Below are 16252 nucleotides of genomic sequence, written 5' to 3' on the forward strand. Positions count from 1 at the left end.
TGGATGAATGGAAAATAAACAAGGTAAAGATGGGGCTTGTGCAAGGGAAGGCACTTGAAGGTCAGTAAATGACAGTCACTGAAGCTTGTACAAAGGACAGCACTGTGAAAGCCAACAAGTGACAGTCTGACAAAGTTGTTTGTTTCCATTCTGTACCTGTTTGACCACCATGGACAGGAGCTGTTCCTGGAGACCGTCAAAAGTGACCGTGAAGTTGATGATGGTGACCTGGATGCAGACAGCAGGTAGGTAGTGGGGGTTGCCCATTGATGTGGTCATGTATAGCCTGGAATTATCAACTTAAATCTTGAGTTTTCTGATAATATTAATTGTGTTCTTTGTATTATATATCTGCTGTTAACAATGGTCTTAAGTTTTCTTGAAAATTTTATTGACTTCAGGCAGTTAGAAGCTATTCATTTAAAACACCACTTGCTACAAATGTTAATAACATGAAAATTGATAATAAGTTTAACATCAATGAATAGTAAAATAAATGGCAAACCAGTGGTCTTCATATCGTTGTATGTTATCATTTAACAGAAATACTGGTTGACTTTTCTCAAAAATTATGTAAGGTATAATGCTACAATATTAATTTTATTTGATTCCTGCCACCTCATGGAAGTGGTAGCTATGTTATAAAGAGAGTGCGCACTCACCTAAAGTTCTCGTTGTATTCAATCTCTGTGTCTCCCAGTTTTATCAGCTGTTGTCCTCCTCTTGTGAATGTTTCCTGGAGGAGGATTGGTTTCAGGGAGGGGTCCAGGGTTTCCGTCACCTCCTGGAATGTTAACGAGGAAAATATTACATCAATTCACACACAAACACACATACACACAAACACACATACACACATACACACACACACACACAATGATACAATTAGCAACACATGCAAAAAAGGCCCATCATACTTTTTAACCAGTATTTGCTGATAGACAAGTATCTACCATATTAAATTATTTATTTACTTATTTTCTTTTTCTTTCTTACACTATGTAAACAAACATAGGAAGCATTAGAAGAAGCACAGACAGCCAATAATGTTGACATGTAACATAATAAGCTGAATACATTATCATAAGAATTTTGATAATATTCTTTAGTATAAAAAACTTCTTGTTTGCTTCAGAAAATATTGTTTCGTTAAAATATGGTTAACCAATTATTCAATCATAATCTATCATTGCTAAATTTTATATAAACTACTACTAATGTTGATCAAAACTATCAGTTATCTAGGATCTTAAATTTATCACTTCCCTGAGAACATCAATACCACGTCCTGATATGTCATCATCTCTGACCATTGATAATGGATCATATTTCTACATATTTAAGAGGTCAGGACAGATTGAGACTGACTTTAGTGCACTATCTTCTTGAAAGCCATCTAAATTAAGCAGGATATTCTGAGGAGACACTTTCAAATGGATGATTTAGCAGCTAGGATTTCACCTTTCTGATCTAATTATTTTAACTGTAATCCCGACAGTGCCTGATAACTAAGTTGCTCTAGTTGCTCAAAATAAATATATTTTACACACAGGTGCTTTTGCTAGATGTATGCTAAACATCTCAGAGTTAAAGATAATAAACAGGCCATCAGTTACTATAGAACTCCTACTGCAATATCTAACATTGAAGTTTAAGTAGAATTTTTTCCTGCGAGGAAAAAAAAAGCGCTGCCCATTATGCTCCCATAATTATACAAATTCTGCCAATGCACAATGTTAGGAACTATTGGGTATATACATGTAAGTATCCATACCATCATTTAATCCAAATAGACAATTTTGTCAGAAGCAGTCAAAGCCACCCTTAAAGGCAGAGCCAGGATCACACCCAATTATTGAATTTTGAAAGTCAAATGATGTAGGATACAAAGTTTGGCTCCAGTGAAATCACATTAGATTAATAACCAGCAAAAAACTACAAGGCATATCTTAGCATCCTGGGAATTATCTGGCTGCCAATAAGCAGAAAACCACATTATTTGACCTAAACATAACATCAATTTCTAAGAATATTTCCCTCCCCAAGCTTTGCCAATTCCAGGTCTGAAGGATTAAAAATGTTTGGCCATGCATGTCTGAATTGATGAGCCACACATGATATATTATTTTAAGACTAAAGTTGAAGTAACCCTGCCCCTGTGGTCTCCCCTCCCTTGCCCCTGTGGTCTCCCCTCCCCTGCCCCTGTGGTCTCCCCCCCCTGCCCCTGTGGTCTCCCCCCCCTGCCCCTGTGGTCTCCCCTCCCCTGCCCCTGTGGTCTCCCCTCCCTTGTCCCTGTGGTCTCCCCCCTGCCCCTGTGGTCTCCCCCCTGCCCCTGTGGTCTCCCCCCTGCCCCTGTGGTCTCTCCTCCCCTGCCCCTGTGGTCTCCCCTCCCTTGCCCCTGTGGTCTCCCCTTCCCTTTCCCTCTCAAATTAATAATTGCCAGGGATTCCAGACTTGTGCCTGAGCACAACAGTGAGTGAGAGAAAATATGAGTGATAAATGATAATAATTGAACTATCATTTATCCGTTATTGCAAGTCATTAGGGTTTCCAAAAGAAATACACATAAAATATCACAAATATGCCATTTTTCATAGGACAGAATTAGTAAATGATTTATAGAACTAAAAACCATTTATCAATTATCAAAACTTAACTGATAAGACAAGCTGAATGTAGTTTTTGTACTTTTTTAAAATATCGTCACTGATGGCCTTGAAATAACCAGATATCACAACATTTTCCTACCAGGGCTATACATAAAAAATGCATGACTAAGAACAAAAATCAGATATTCTGATCCGTAGCCTAAAAAAGAAGAAAAAAACAACTTCAGAGAGCTCACTTCATCTCAGCCTCTCTCGTTGCTATTGATTCCCCCAGTTAACATAGGCGTGTGTGCGTGTATTGATTGGACATTGCATGGGAATGGATAAACACACATAATCTCCACGCATCACTAGATTACCCAACTCCAACTCCACTGTTCACTCCACTATGTGTGTGTGTGTGCTGGTAGACAGGAGAACAAGCTACGCAGTGGTTAAACACCAAAATTTAGGTTAATTAAATCAGTGAAACTTGGGACTCAGGAATTGACTGGATTTTTACAGGAGATGAGTGGAATTTAAGATTTTTTGGTAAGTATGCACATGTAAAACTTGTTTAATTGAGGAAATTTGTGGTCGTTGTATGTCAAAGTAAATACTGGGTGGAGAAATAATGGCAATGGTGTGCAGATACTGACTGTTTATCAGGAGCATTTTTGTTTTGTTTTTTTTATTTAAACTAAATCTTAATTATTAAATATGATCAGAAGGATGCATAAAATATTTTTTTTTAATTTGGAGAAGAGGTACTTTTTTGTGGCATGCCACTGAGTTGCAAATCTGTAAAATCTATAGAATCCTGGATTTGTTTTTTTCTCTTTGCAGTTAAAATTAAAATCTTCTACTGGGATAGGTTATACATTGTCTTGTTGCTAGGTAAAAAAATATACATATTGGATCACTTTATAATATTCCACATAAACATAAACTAAATATTTTCATTTTTCAAATTTGACAAACATCAAAACATAGCTTCTTGGTGAAAGTAATGAACCATTTTCATGTGGTCCAGGAAACAGTTTTCCTTGAAAGTTGTCCCATGTCTTTATTTTTTAACACAAAAAAAGCAAAACTAACAAGAGTATTCAAATAAGTGATAAGGGAAGCTACATGACTTTGCTTTTCCACTTTGATATTCCCTGGACTGTACACGTACTGTTATCAAACTACAAGGTCTATATCTGTTTGCAGGGGACGTTCCTCAGCGTAACTCCATTAACCACATTTCCCGCTACGAAATTACACACTCTCCACCGGAACCATCCAAGATTAAGATATAAGTCTGTCTAGTCTGTTCTCTATCACTCCTAGACTCATTACACTCATATCTCGCACTCTGAATTATTAATCCAAGCAATATATTCTTTTCACAGTAAAAATATTTGAATTCACAAAAGAGGACACACTTAATGAAGCAGAAAAAAGATAAAATAATGCCCTAAAAATTCCAAGATAATTTTCTGAGTGACTTTCCAGGAGTCAAGCCTGCCATATTGACAAATAGGGATTTCAATTTTCTGACTCACTCATCTATGAAAGCATTATTGGGAAAATGCGTCAAACGGGATTATTTTTTCACAGAAATTACCATTTAGGAATAGATACAGCTTGAGAGCAGAGTTGAAAAATCCATAGAAAAGTCATAAAACCATAAAAGATGGGTGTTTGTTCTTCAACACGCTGAAGATTTCCCACAGCTCCAAACAAGGACAACTTAAAAAACACTTTAAAAGGGAAGATGATATACACCAGTTCTAAAACTTGACCCACAATTGATTCATTTACGTTCAGGCAGAAAACAGGCAGAATACCCCCCCCCCCCCTTTTTTTTTTTTTTAGAAATTTAAACCATTCTGAAAAAGAAAATAAACTAATTAAAATTTCAGGACTATTACCAAATAAGATATTTAAAATCCGTGTTTGCAGAGGAGGTACCTAAAGTCACAGGATAGAAAATATTAAAAAATCACCCCATGGTACGTGCCTTCAGTACTTGTCACTTTAGTCCAATGTCAACCACACTTTGTTAATTTGAATTCATTCAAAGCATCACATCCAAACAATTTTCCTGCACAATTTTCCTCTATTTTTTTTTTTTTTTTTTTTTTTTTTTTTTTTTGCATGGGCATCCTGACTTGAATTACATTATTCCCATTATTTGTCATGGTGATAAATGTACCAACAGAAATAATCTTTAGTTTCGGTTCTTTTCAGACACTGCCGTTAACCCCGATCTGAAAGTTTCTATGTCATTTTGTATTGTATGATAAAAATTCTTCTCTTCTTAGTCACACATTTCTTCCAACAGTTTAGAGAGGTTATGCAGGCACTGGATTTAATAGAAACCTGTTTCTAGTAGCCCCATAGCTAAAAAAAAAAAAAAAAAGATTTCATGTAACAATGCTCCCTTCTTTACGTAATTCTACTATACTGTACTGCTACTTCAACTGTACTGCTTATCTTTGGTAGTCCTTTCACGCCATGCGAGTTCAAAAAAAGATAAATTTATTGAACAGATGGACTGAGAATGAGTGTAAACTACCTGTCATTTATAAAACAAGATCTTAGGACAAAAACACCAAAGTTTAAAGATTGCAAATACAACTTTCACTGTGAATAGTTTCTGTGAATATTAACTTGATACCAAAAAAGACACAGCGCAGAGATGACAATGTTTCAGATTACATTCTTGGAAGAGGTAGTGATCCGTATAAAATACAATTGCACGTCTTAAATGCTTTACTTCACACAATAACTGCTACTGAAGGGTCGTTGGATATCCCTACAGTAATGGCTATTTAAGCATTTTATGAATGGGTGCAACTTACACAAAAGATGCAATCTTATCAAGAATATTTTTAAAATCCAATTAGGTTTGTATCAATTACAGCTCAATTCACAAGTTAGAGCGTCAGCTGGAGTTGATTCAGTTAATGCTTGGTAGGATCTTAGTTTTTGGCTCAAAGCTCTAAATGGGATGTTTCTCTGGCACAGAATATAATCTGAGCATCATGTTTATTTGTTTTATTTGATCAAATTTGAAGAAGCATCTAACAGTTTTTTGGCTCTAGTATGGGTAACAGCCTTAGTAAAAGAAATGCGACCATTAAAACTATGTTCTGGTTATGGTTATAAAATAATATATTTGTAATATTTTCAGAGACGTGGATACAGAGGATATTTTGAAATACTGACAGCTTCATCCAGTAGCTGCAAGATGTGAACAACAATTGACACACTGAGTCTACTGTGGTACATACACAACTTGAACAATGTCATCGATGATATTTCCCTCTCTGTATGTCTCCTTAGACGGGACCAAGGTGACCATGATAGATCTTATCATATATGGATTTGCCTTTGGATTAGGAATATGTTCTCTGGTGCTTAACTGTGTTGTACTGGATACCTTTAGAAAATCATCTCGACTTCATGACATGATGGGCTATTTCATAACAAACATGGCGGTTGCTGACACTCTAATTTCCATATTTGTCATTTACAACAACTTGTACAATCTGGTAGTATTTCAGCATGCAACTGAATGCTTGTTCAGATTTGGGATGCTGAATGCACTGAACATCACATCAGTTCTCACTTTAGCAGCTCTCACATTAGACCGTTATTTAAAGATTGTTCATCCTTATCTTCACGAAAAACATGTTTCATCGTTGGGAGAAAAAATAGCCCTAGCCATCATCTGGGCTATATCTCTACTTGTGGGCCTTCTCCCTCTCATGGGGTGGAGCAACATCACACACGGAGAATTCACCTGTAGTTATTTTGGGGCTTTCACAAAAGGCTACATGATTCTTATTGTAACGATGTTCTTCATCCCGTTTGTCTTGATGATCATTTTATACACACATTTGATCCACATTTCAATGAAACATGCTAGGATGATAGCATCCCAGAACACAGGGGGATCACACCCTAACAGAGCCACATGGAAGTCCACTAAAACCGTCTGCCTCATTATTGGAGCTTATTTTCTGTGCTGGGGACCATTGGGTAAGCTCCATGTAATATTTATCTACAGGGGATCATTATTTAGAGAATCCATGCTCTACCCATTGATTACTTAACAAAACTGAATGCAGCTGATGCAATTACTTAAAAATGAAAGATTATTTGCTTCTTTTTTCTTTATCAGAAGAAACCATCAGTGGGGCCTTGAGTGATATTTTTACTTGTTCTTGATTTTCTGACTCACTTTTTGAATAACCTGTATCAAACTCTTGAAGACAAGTTATATCCCTCTTAACTTATCAGAAATCTATGCCTGCTGAGTATTTTCATTTTGATGAGAAGTAAAAATGCACGAAACTGATGAAAACAACAAAAAGAGGACGGAAAAAGTAGATTTACTTCACAGTTTGGAACTAAATAATTTCAAGATCATTCTGTACTAAAGCAAGGATTTTTTTATATTTTCCCCCAAACCACATTTCTATATATTAATGACTACAATCATAAACTTCACCTATACAGAATTTTAAAGTCACAGGGCAGGAAATGATTATTTTTCATATTCACAGCAAAATTTAATTAAATTGAAAAAAAGAATATTCAGAAACTAATGCTTGTAAACCTTGTTCTTTATTTCACTGAAAAAAAAAATGTCAACTGTCTCTGTATCTATTTCAGGTTTTTACATCATAGTAGTTATAAGTGACAGCAGTATAATGGAAGGAGTCAATGAAGGCCAAGTCTTGGCTTACCTCGCGCCCATTGCCTTCAGTAACAGCATCATCAACCCTATGATATATGCATTCAAAATCAATGAAGTCAGAGACAAATTTAAAGCTTTCTGTTGCTGTTTATGTAGAAAACACAGGACTAGTAGCAGTGACACCACCAGTGTGTTAGCCATGTCACAAACAAGCAGCAGAAGTCCGCGACACCAGACAAATCATAACAACAACAATTCTCTGCCAATGACTAGGAAACAAGGCAATAAGAATAACTCTTTGCCAATGCAGAGAAAACAGGAGCATGTCATGACAAAAACAATTAGCTGCTTCACAGTGGCAACCAATGTGTGACAGAATTTGCAGAAAACTATATATATTTTTACGTATATATTCATCATGCAATTGATGGGATGTTCTGTGGCAAAACTTTGTCATTTTACCAAACATATGATGTTTCTGATGTGTTAATTAATAAGCTAATTTATCTGTGCATTTAAAAGATTTTATAGCTTTCCTCAATAATAATGACTTGAATGCCCAAAAACATCAGCACAGTCAGATTATTCCTTGTATTTCTTTTCTAAAAACTGTTTTATTTACTATTTAATGTATTACAACTCCTTTACCAAAGCTCACAGGGGAAATTAATATAATCTACAGAATTTTTTAGCACAGGATTTTTCTTAATTCAGATGTGTTGTCTGTTAATTTGTTAACTTTCATATTTCCTTTGTTGAATCTTACATATGTCCGTGAATTATGTATACATTGAAATAATACCTTTTGACAAAAATTATCCATCACCACTACTACCGTATAATGATAGTGTCTGGCACGCTTTCATCTAACCAGGAAGCTGAATTTTCATCAAGCTCTGATAACTTTGGATAAAAGAAAGCTTTTATCTTCTAACAAAGGAGTTTCTTTATAATATCTATATTTTATTAGTTGCTGATTATCAATAGTGAAAGGCTTGAGTCTTGAGAGAATTAATGAGAGGCATTTTGAACTGCACCTTTATATGTAAACAAAGAAGGTTATAAAATATTAACTAATATCTCCAACAAGGGAATCTTTTTACACCTAAAACTGGTAATTGTCTGGGATTGAAATCAAAATAGATCATGTTGCGTTTTCTTGTTCCATGTTAAAAATAGAATTTAATTGATAAAACAGTTAAATCAGGGAGAATAACTGTATTTCTCCATAGGCAGAGAGGCAGCCAAGCCAATTCAAGCCCACCAACTTAGAAAAGATAACATATGACACGATATTCACCGAGTGACTAATAATAGGAAATCATAGTCAGTTTTTACAGATAAAGAATAAGCTATCACACTGTGGGTGAATGGGTAAAAGTGCCAAAACACAGCGAAGAATGGCTTGAACTCAAAACCTTTTTTAAGGTCAGCTAGCTGCTAGCTGTCTTCACTTTTCCTAGTGTTTTCTTTATGCTGCAGAGATTAAATTCCCAAAACCCTATAAACAACCATAAAACTTTCTCCAAAATACAGTGAGTACTAAATTTGAAAACATTTTTTAAAATTTAAGTGTATTTCTTCAGAATTGCAAGAGGACATTTAATCTATATATTTGCAACTTAAATGAGCACTACTATTAGTAGTTAAGTAGCAGTAGTACTGAGAACAGATTTCTACTTGGTGAAATCTGCATGATTGCAGATACATTTACGACTGACTTTCACTGTGAACAGGAAAAACTATAGTTCCTTCTTATAGGGTACAACTAAGCAACCTTTTTTTTAAATAAAATAATTTCATAAAAATACATTACATTTAGCAACTGTGGCTATGCTCTAAGATCTAGTCTGAGAATCCCAGGTCAAGTAAAATAAATCAAGATAGGGGCAGGCAGGGGTTCTCGATTTTGTTAATAATATATAACAAGGTGAAATTGACTGCTGTTCATTTTGAAAAACCCAGTTAGATTTTCCATTGATACATTTAACCCAAATGCAATCAAGTTATAACAGTTGCAGAGTTTGCAGAGATCACCTTGATACAAACAAAACCACCAGCGGTTTCCAGAACCAGAAATTGACAGCTTATGAATTAGACATGATTTACTCTCTATGGCTGCCTTAAAAATTCATGAAGTGTCCATTATTTTGCCTAGCTGCAACAATTGAAGACAACATATCAAATGGCAGATCAATCCACAGTTTCATAATACAAGACTGATAATGATGGTTTTAGATGATTTTCAACAGAAGGTTCAATATGAAGTGTCAAACAAAGTGCAAACTATCATTCCTGTTGACAACTACCAACAGGTAAATAGAAAAACTGGACATAAAGTGAAACACTTGTTAAACAGTCTATTGCTGATAATACTACTGACTTTGTGTATGTTGTACATAATAAATAAGCTAGCACACATTAACAATATGCTACAAAGAGCATCATTTTGGCATGGTAAAGTTCATCCTATTCAAAGACAAGAAACAACAACAAGGAGCAACCACATACACTTCATTCAAGTGTCTAAAGTACAAGCCATTTATGAAAAAATAACTTCAAAATGATAGTCTGTATGCGTGCTGTAACATATCAGCCAGTCTATCAAATCAATGAACCTACAGCCAAGTATGTACACATTTACTCCAAGAACCAGTGTTAAGCACACATGCATGTGCACACACACACACACACACACACACACACACACACACACACACACAGGACAGGTTCTCCCACTCTCTCTCTTACCTGTAACAGGACAGGTTCTCCTACTCTCTCTCTTACCTGTAACAGGACAGGTTCTCCCACTCTGATATCTCTTACCTGTAACAGGACAGGTTCTCCCACTCTCTCTCTTACCTGTAACAGGACAGGTTCTCCCACTCTGATATCTCTTACCTGTAACAGGACAGGTTCTCCCACTCTCTCTTACCTGTAACAAAACAGGTTCTCCCACTCTGATATCTCTTACCTGTAACAGGACAGGTTCTCCCACTATGATATCTCTTACCTGTAACAGGACAGGTTCTCCCGCTCTGATATCTCTTACCTGTAACAGGACAGGTTCTCCCACTATGATATCTCTTACCTGTAACAGGACAGGCTCTCCCACTCTAATGGCTCTCTCCATGGTCCTCATGTAGTTAGGGTCCGAAGCCTGGACTATCTTCAGTTTAGTGCCCTCCATCTCAGCAATCCACCTGGAATTACAAAGTTTGTTAAAAAAAGCAAGATCTTGAGGGAGTACTTAATTAATAAATAGTTTTATAACTTATTTCCCAAGGATATCTCAATATAAATGAATATCTTTCATCAGTCAAAATTCTTCTGAAGTAAAGAATCAAAGTCAAATATTTTCACAGTATTTCTTTAACTTCACCATTTCACCTTGTAATTAAGACATGAAGTTAACTCACTTGCTAGCCTGCCCCTGGGGGTCAATGAGCAGAGGCCACTTTCTCCCCTTCTTCACAAAGATGGCATTCTCTGTGGACAATGTGTCTGTTGGGAGACCTTCATTTTGCCACTGAAGGACCTGAATATCAATAGTAAAATCAACCATTACAGTTAAACCATTTATTTATAAATGCCTGGAGACAAGTGTGACTAATTTTTCAACATTTTGTTCTATGTCCAGCATACACTTCTTCTTGAACTGCGAAGGCCTTTTTGATTTCAAAGTAATCTGAATTACAATTATCATTCAACAGAAATTATAATAAAAATTAATATCATAAAATAAATAAAAAGCTAACAGGTGGACTTCCCACAATGTCATTTATATTTATAGCATAATTTAAAAAACGAAAAAAAAAAGTAACACCATTTTTATGTGCAAACAAACCTGGTTGGCATCAGCAATAATCTTGACCAGCTCATATTCCTCAGAAATAGGTATTTCTGCCGCCCTGCATCGTTCCTCCCATTTCAGTATCAGCTCCCTCCTGTATTTGGCTGTGAAGGCCCCCAGGTACGCCACGGCAGCCGCGGATACCAGGGTGTCACCTACCAGACCCTGGAGTTTGAAATCCAGGACCTTCACTGACTCCGCCCACCTCACCTGGAACAGAAAATGTTATCATCCATGACCAAAAAACAAGAAAAGAAAAAATGTAATGATAATAACACACTGGGTACTAAGTAGATTGTCATTCTGAAACTATATCTGGAGAAGTTTCCTATGTAACCCCAACAATTACCTAACAGTCTCAATTCTGGAACCATTGAAGAGTGTGCACATATAGATAAATTATCCTATCCTAACTAAAAAGTCAGAGAAAAGTAATTGCCTTATATAGCATATTTAATCATGCATAGATCTACTTCTTTTACTGAGCTTCTCCAGTTATAACAAAGTTTAAGACAATATAAAAATGTTTTGAAGGGTAACAGTATTGTGTTAGCATTATGAGTTATAACAAAGTTTAAGATGCTGTCACAGTGTTTTTACCTTCTCGTCTGCCAGAGCGGAGATGAGCACAGAAGCCCTCTGTATCCTGAGAGCTGTGGTCTTCTTCCTCTCCTTCAGAGACTCTCTCTGGTTCACGCTGTCCTGGTACTGCTGCTGGAGGAGCTTTAGGTGGTCTTGAATCTACGCAAATAATGTAATTTTATAAGATATTTTTCGTAATCATAGCATTATTGTACCACCAGCGTTAGCGCTGGCGGTACACATGGTTTCGATCCCGTCTGGATCGTTCCGCCGGCTCCGCCGGACGGCTACCGTTACCGCTTCTCCTCCTAGACGGTAAGGGCCCCCGTACCCATCTCATGGATTTAGGTCACCTATAATCTCAACTCGTTCCACATAAAATTTGGGCTTTGTCGGTATTGGGGTCTAGGTGTGGCACTCATTGCAATGCACCCTTGTCTAAAAATGGCAAAATTAAATGCTAATTATCTACCCTACAGAAGGAGTTATGGGAAAAATTTCTATAGACGGCTTTCCAAAAGTCATATGTGTAGATTTCAAATATACCCTTGGATTTGACCTTTGACCTTTACTTCAAGGTCAAATGGGCCAAAATTTTCAAAAAAATGAAATTTTTTACGAAAAAAAATTTTTTTGCCCTGTTATTCAGACACCACACAGACTTAACCAATAATATTATTGGAAGGTGTTACCCTTCAGGTCATCTTTCATCTCCATGAATTTGGGGTCAATCGGTGCATTTTCACGGGAGTAGCGGCCATAAGATACCGAAACTGAAAACTGTCTCTAATTCGGGAACCGTTAATGCTAGAGACCCATTCTTTTTTGCATTTTGTAGAGCATGTAAAGCCCAACACTGAAGGTGGTCTCAGTTTTTTTGTATTCCATACGGTTTTCGAGTTACGCTGTATCAAAAAGTACATATTGGTGGTAAAAGCAAAATGTGCAGTACGGTAATGGATAATAAATTTTGAACTCTGGAAAAATAAAACATAAGGCTTGGCAAAGCAGACAACTTGTGTTCAAAAATGACATTATTTCATCAAATTTGAACTTCTGAAACTTCAGAGCACCTCCTATTTCAAGAATTTTGACCAAAATTACATTTTCTTTATTTTAATTAATTTTTTCTGTACGAAATTTAAGTACATTATGGTAACTCCAAAATTATAACATTTGGTCCCTTATTTCTCCAAAACTGGCAGAGATAGGTCCATAGTTACTATTGAAGTTGAATAGGAAGTCATATACTGGCAATCTTACTATGACCTTGAAAGTGACCTTTGACCTACTTTTCACCATGAACTGAACTTTGCAAATTTTGCTTCCCTTTTATCTCCAAAACTGGCAGATATAGGTCCATAGTTACTATTGAACTTGAATAGAAAGTCATATACTGGCAATCTAAATGTGACCTTAAAATTGACCTTTGACCTACTTTACACCATGAACTGAATTTTGCAAATTTTGCTTTCCTTTTATCTCCAAAACTGGCTGAGATAGGTCCGTAGTTACTAATGAACTTGAATAGGAAGTCATATACTGGCAATCTAAATGTGACCTCAAAATTGACCTTTGACCTACTTTTCACCATAAACTGAACTTTGCAAATTTTGCTTCCCTTTTATCTCCAAAACTGGCAGAGATAGGTCCATAGTTACTATTGAACTTGAATGGGAAGTCATATACTGGCAATCTAAATGTGACCTTGAAATTGACCTTTAACCTACTTTTCACCATGAACTGAATTTTGCAAATTTTGCTTTCCTTTTATCTCCAAAACTGGCAGAGATAGGTCCATAGTTACTATTGAACTTGAAAAGGAAGTCATATACTGGCAATCCAAATGTGACCTTAAAATTGACCTTTGACCTACTTTACACCATAAACTGAATTTTGCAAATTTTGCTTTCCTTTTATCTCCAAAACTGGCTGAGATAGGTCCGTAGTTACTATTGAACTTGAATAGGAAGTCATATACTGGCATTATAAATGTGACATTAAAATTGACCTTTGTCCTACTTTTCACCATAAACTGAACTTTGCAAATTTTGCTTCCCTTTTATCTCCAAAACTGGCAGAGATAGGTCCATAGTTACTATTGAACTTGAATAGGAAGTCATATACTGGCAATCTAAATGTGACCTTGAAATTGACCTTTGACCTACTTTTTATCATGAACTGAACTCTGCTAATTTCTTTCTCTTTTAACTTCAAACTTGACAGAGATAGGTCCATAGTTACTCTTGAACTTGAATAGGAAGTCATATACTGGCAATTTACTGTGACCTTGAAATTGACCCTTGACCTACCTTACGAAGAACTTAAATTTGATTGTACCATATATATTTTTTGCAATAGTTTAAAAATTCTTGTTGATTGCATTTTTACAGCTTGTCAAGCACAAAACTGGTGGCTGTGTCCCTTATTTTGTGTATGTGGGGGTCTATATGAATGCGCTTGCTCCAGCTGGTGGTACAATATTCGGAGGCGGTATCGCCTCTCTGATCCTCTAGTTATTGTGTGGTAACAAGGAGTGGAGAGTTTGAAACATGAGAAATAAGTTTAAAAACTAAATGACAGTAAACTGATCAGTTACAGAGGTTATCAAGATGAATGAAGAAAGTGATGGATATAAATTTAAATATATTTAAAACTGGGGAATGAGAACAGAAAAATGTGCGAGACATCAATCAACAAAGTGGATACAGACATCAGCACCCTGCACAGTCATAATATTTTTTCTTCATGGTTGAAGATTTGAAGATTTGTTTTCTTCGTATAGTATTGAACTGCTTTGCAGGACTTTGACGTATACTATTCATCATTTCAGTTATTCTAGGCAATACTCACCATAAATTTATGATTTAATATATTTCTCTAAATTTAAGGACCTTTGATATAACTCTACTTCTATCTTTTGCTAAAAGCACTCACTCCTATGAGTCAAACAATTTCTTACTTTTGATAAGCTAGACTGTTTCTGTGCTAAATTCTTCTGTGCCAGATGCAGTGCTTCTTTGGCCTCTTCTACCCTCCTCTGCTTAGGTTTAACCATCTGAAACACGAGGAAAAAATATATAAAAACAGAGAAATTAAGAAAAAGACCACTTGTACCGATAACACCACCAGGCACATGATTGCCACTCACTTCCTTCTTCTGAAGAAAACAGAAATTCTGGCTTATTATTCATGGTTGTTTAATCAAATTTCTATTAATAGCAACAGCAGAAGAAACAGAAGTTTTCCAGAATTTAAAAACACATCAACTCTATTAACACAACCTCATGTATTTCTCTGTCAGTTTTTTCAAAACACGCCCGAATGAGAAGATATTTCAGATGATATATCAACATCAAATCTATAGACCTGGAAGCACCTGTTGACCTCACCTTATACACTTCATTATACCTCTCCAGGGCCAGCACCCACTCACACATGGATTTACAGGCCACTGACACTGTGCCCACCTTGTCTGGGGTGAAGTCTGCATGCTTTGTGTACTTCTTTAGTTTGTTATAAACCTACAATATATAGTGTTGTGTGAAAACAGATAAATAACAAGTTTATATTTTCATTTTTCCTGTTTTGGCTTAAATCACTGCTGTCAATTAAATGTCGAAAGAATTTTTTTAAAAAATGCAAATAAAGAACAAGTGAAATGTTGCACAATATCTTTAACAGGTATTAATTACCAAATTAAAATTCCCAAATACAAGCCACTTACTAATAAAACCATCACAAGAATCTAATATAAAAGGATTACATTTTTCATCTTAAAAACAATGTTCTTTGTAACAGATAAAAATCCCACATAAAAAGGAGTAAAATATCATAATATACCTTATCAGGTAGATTATTCTTATCAAACTGGACCAGCCTCTTGAGAAATCCCGCATCCCCAAGCACCTGTTTAGCTGTGGCCCAGTCTGGTTTCTGCTGCAGTAACACGCACACGGACGCCATGACAGTCATGACCAGCTCGGGAGGGTTGGTGTACACACGGATCTCAGCAACGTCTGATTTGTCCAAGGAGTCCAGGGAGCCGATGGCTGTCTGCAGGGCCGGGATTACAGAGTTCAGGTCTTGCTGACATTCCTAAAGAGAAAAAAGACTGTGGTTTAAGAGAACATGCTAGTTATTTGACAAGACAATTATACATGTAAATGATTTAATGGACCACTGACTTGCTTTCCTAAATTCTTTGCTTCAGATACTCTAAGTACTCCTGCTATGGAGTTTTGAATCACTATTTTTATGATTCAAGCAACACACAGAGCTAAATATTTCCTCCTCATATGAACATAACAAGCTCTCTTACATCAGCGTAATCCTGCACAATCTGCGTCTCTTTCTTCATGACGCTCTCTTCCTGCTCCACAATCTCCCTGACCTGGTCGACGGCCTCCTGGTCCTTCTCCAACTGCTGTAGTAACAACTCTGTGTCCTATAACAACAATAACAACAAAGTCATAAAATAACAGTTATAAAAAATAAAAACTCATATCTTTCACCAAAACATACAATTAATTAGAT

General features: G+C 36.1%; 2 protein-coding genes across 4 annotated transcripts in view; one reads left to right on the forward strand and one right to left on the reverse strand.

Moving 5' to 3' along the window:
- The window catches only part of LOC106154273 (dynein axonemal heavy chain 6), a 66879-nt gene that overhangs the window by 9596 nt on the left and 41031 nt on the right, over positions 1-16252 (reverse strand). The window contains exons 54-63 of the mRNA XM_087004401.1: positions 16038-16163; positions 15560-15814; positions 15109-15240; positions 14679-14774; positions 11735-11875; positions 11129-11344; positions 10701-10819; positions 10373-10484; positions 663-784; positions 157-286 (exon numbers count right to left, since the gene is read on the reverse strand). Coding sequence (XP_086860527.1) covers positions 157-286; positions 663-784; positions 10373-10484; positions 10701-10819; positions 11129-11344; positions 11735-11875; positions 14679-14774; positions 15109-15240; positions 15560-15814; positions 16038-16163 — 1449 coding nt within the window. The remainder of the gene's footprint in view (positions 1-156; positions 287-662; positions 785-10372; positions 10485-10700; positions 10820-11128; positions 11345-11734; positions 11876-14678; positions 14775-15108; positions 15241-15559; positions 15815-16037; positions 16164-16252) is intronic.
- Positions 98-7852, forward strand: LOC106154279 (G protein-coupled receptor 12). Of its 3 annotated transcripts, none has more exons than XM_013528589.2 (3): positions 98-245; positions 5770-6620; positions 7257-7852. In XM_013528589.2, the coding sequence occupies exons 2-3, from the start codon at positions 5882-5884 to the stop codon at positions 7652-7654; spliced, it is 1137 nt and encodes a 378-aa protein (XP_013384043.2). In that variant the 5' UTR covers positions 98-245; positions 5770-5881; the 3' UTR covers positions 7655-7852. The 3 variants fall into 3 exon arrangements, with proteins under 3 accessions (XP_013384043.2, XP_086859204.1, XP_013384042.2); XM_087003078.1 differs by lacking the exon at positions 98-245 and adding an exon at positions 3049-3140; XM_013528588.2 differs by lacking the exon at positions 98-245 and adding an exon at positions 5212-5482.

This window comes from Lingula anatina, chromosome 2, assembly GCF_051362555.1.
Source record: "Lingula anatina isolate TDL-2025a chromosome 2, LinAna3.0, whole genome shotgun sequence".
NCBI lineage: Eukaryota > Metazoa > Brachiopoda > Lingulata > Lingulida > Lingulidae > Lingula > Lingula anatina.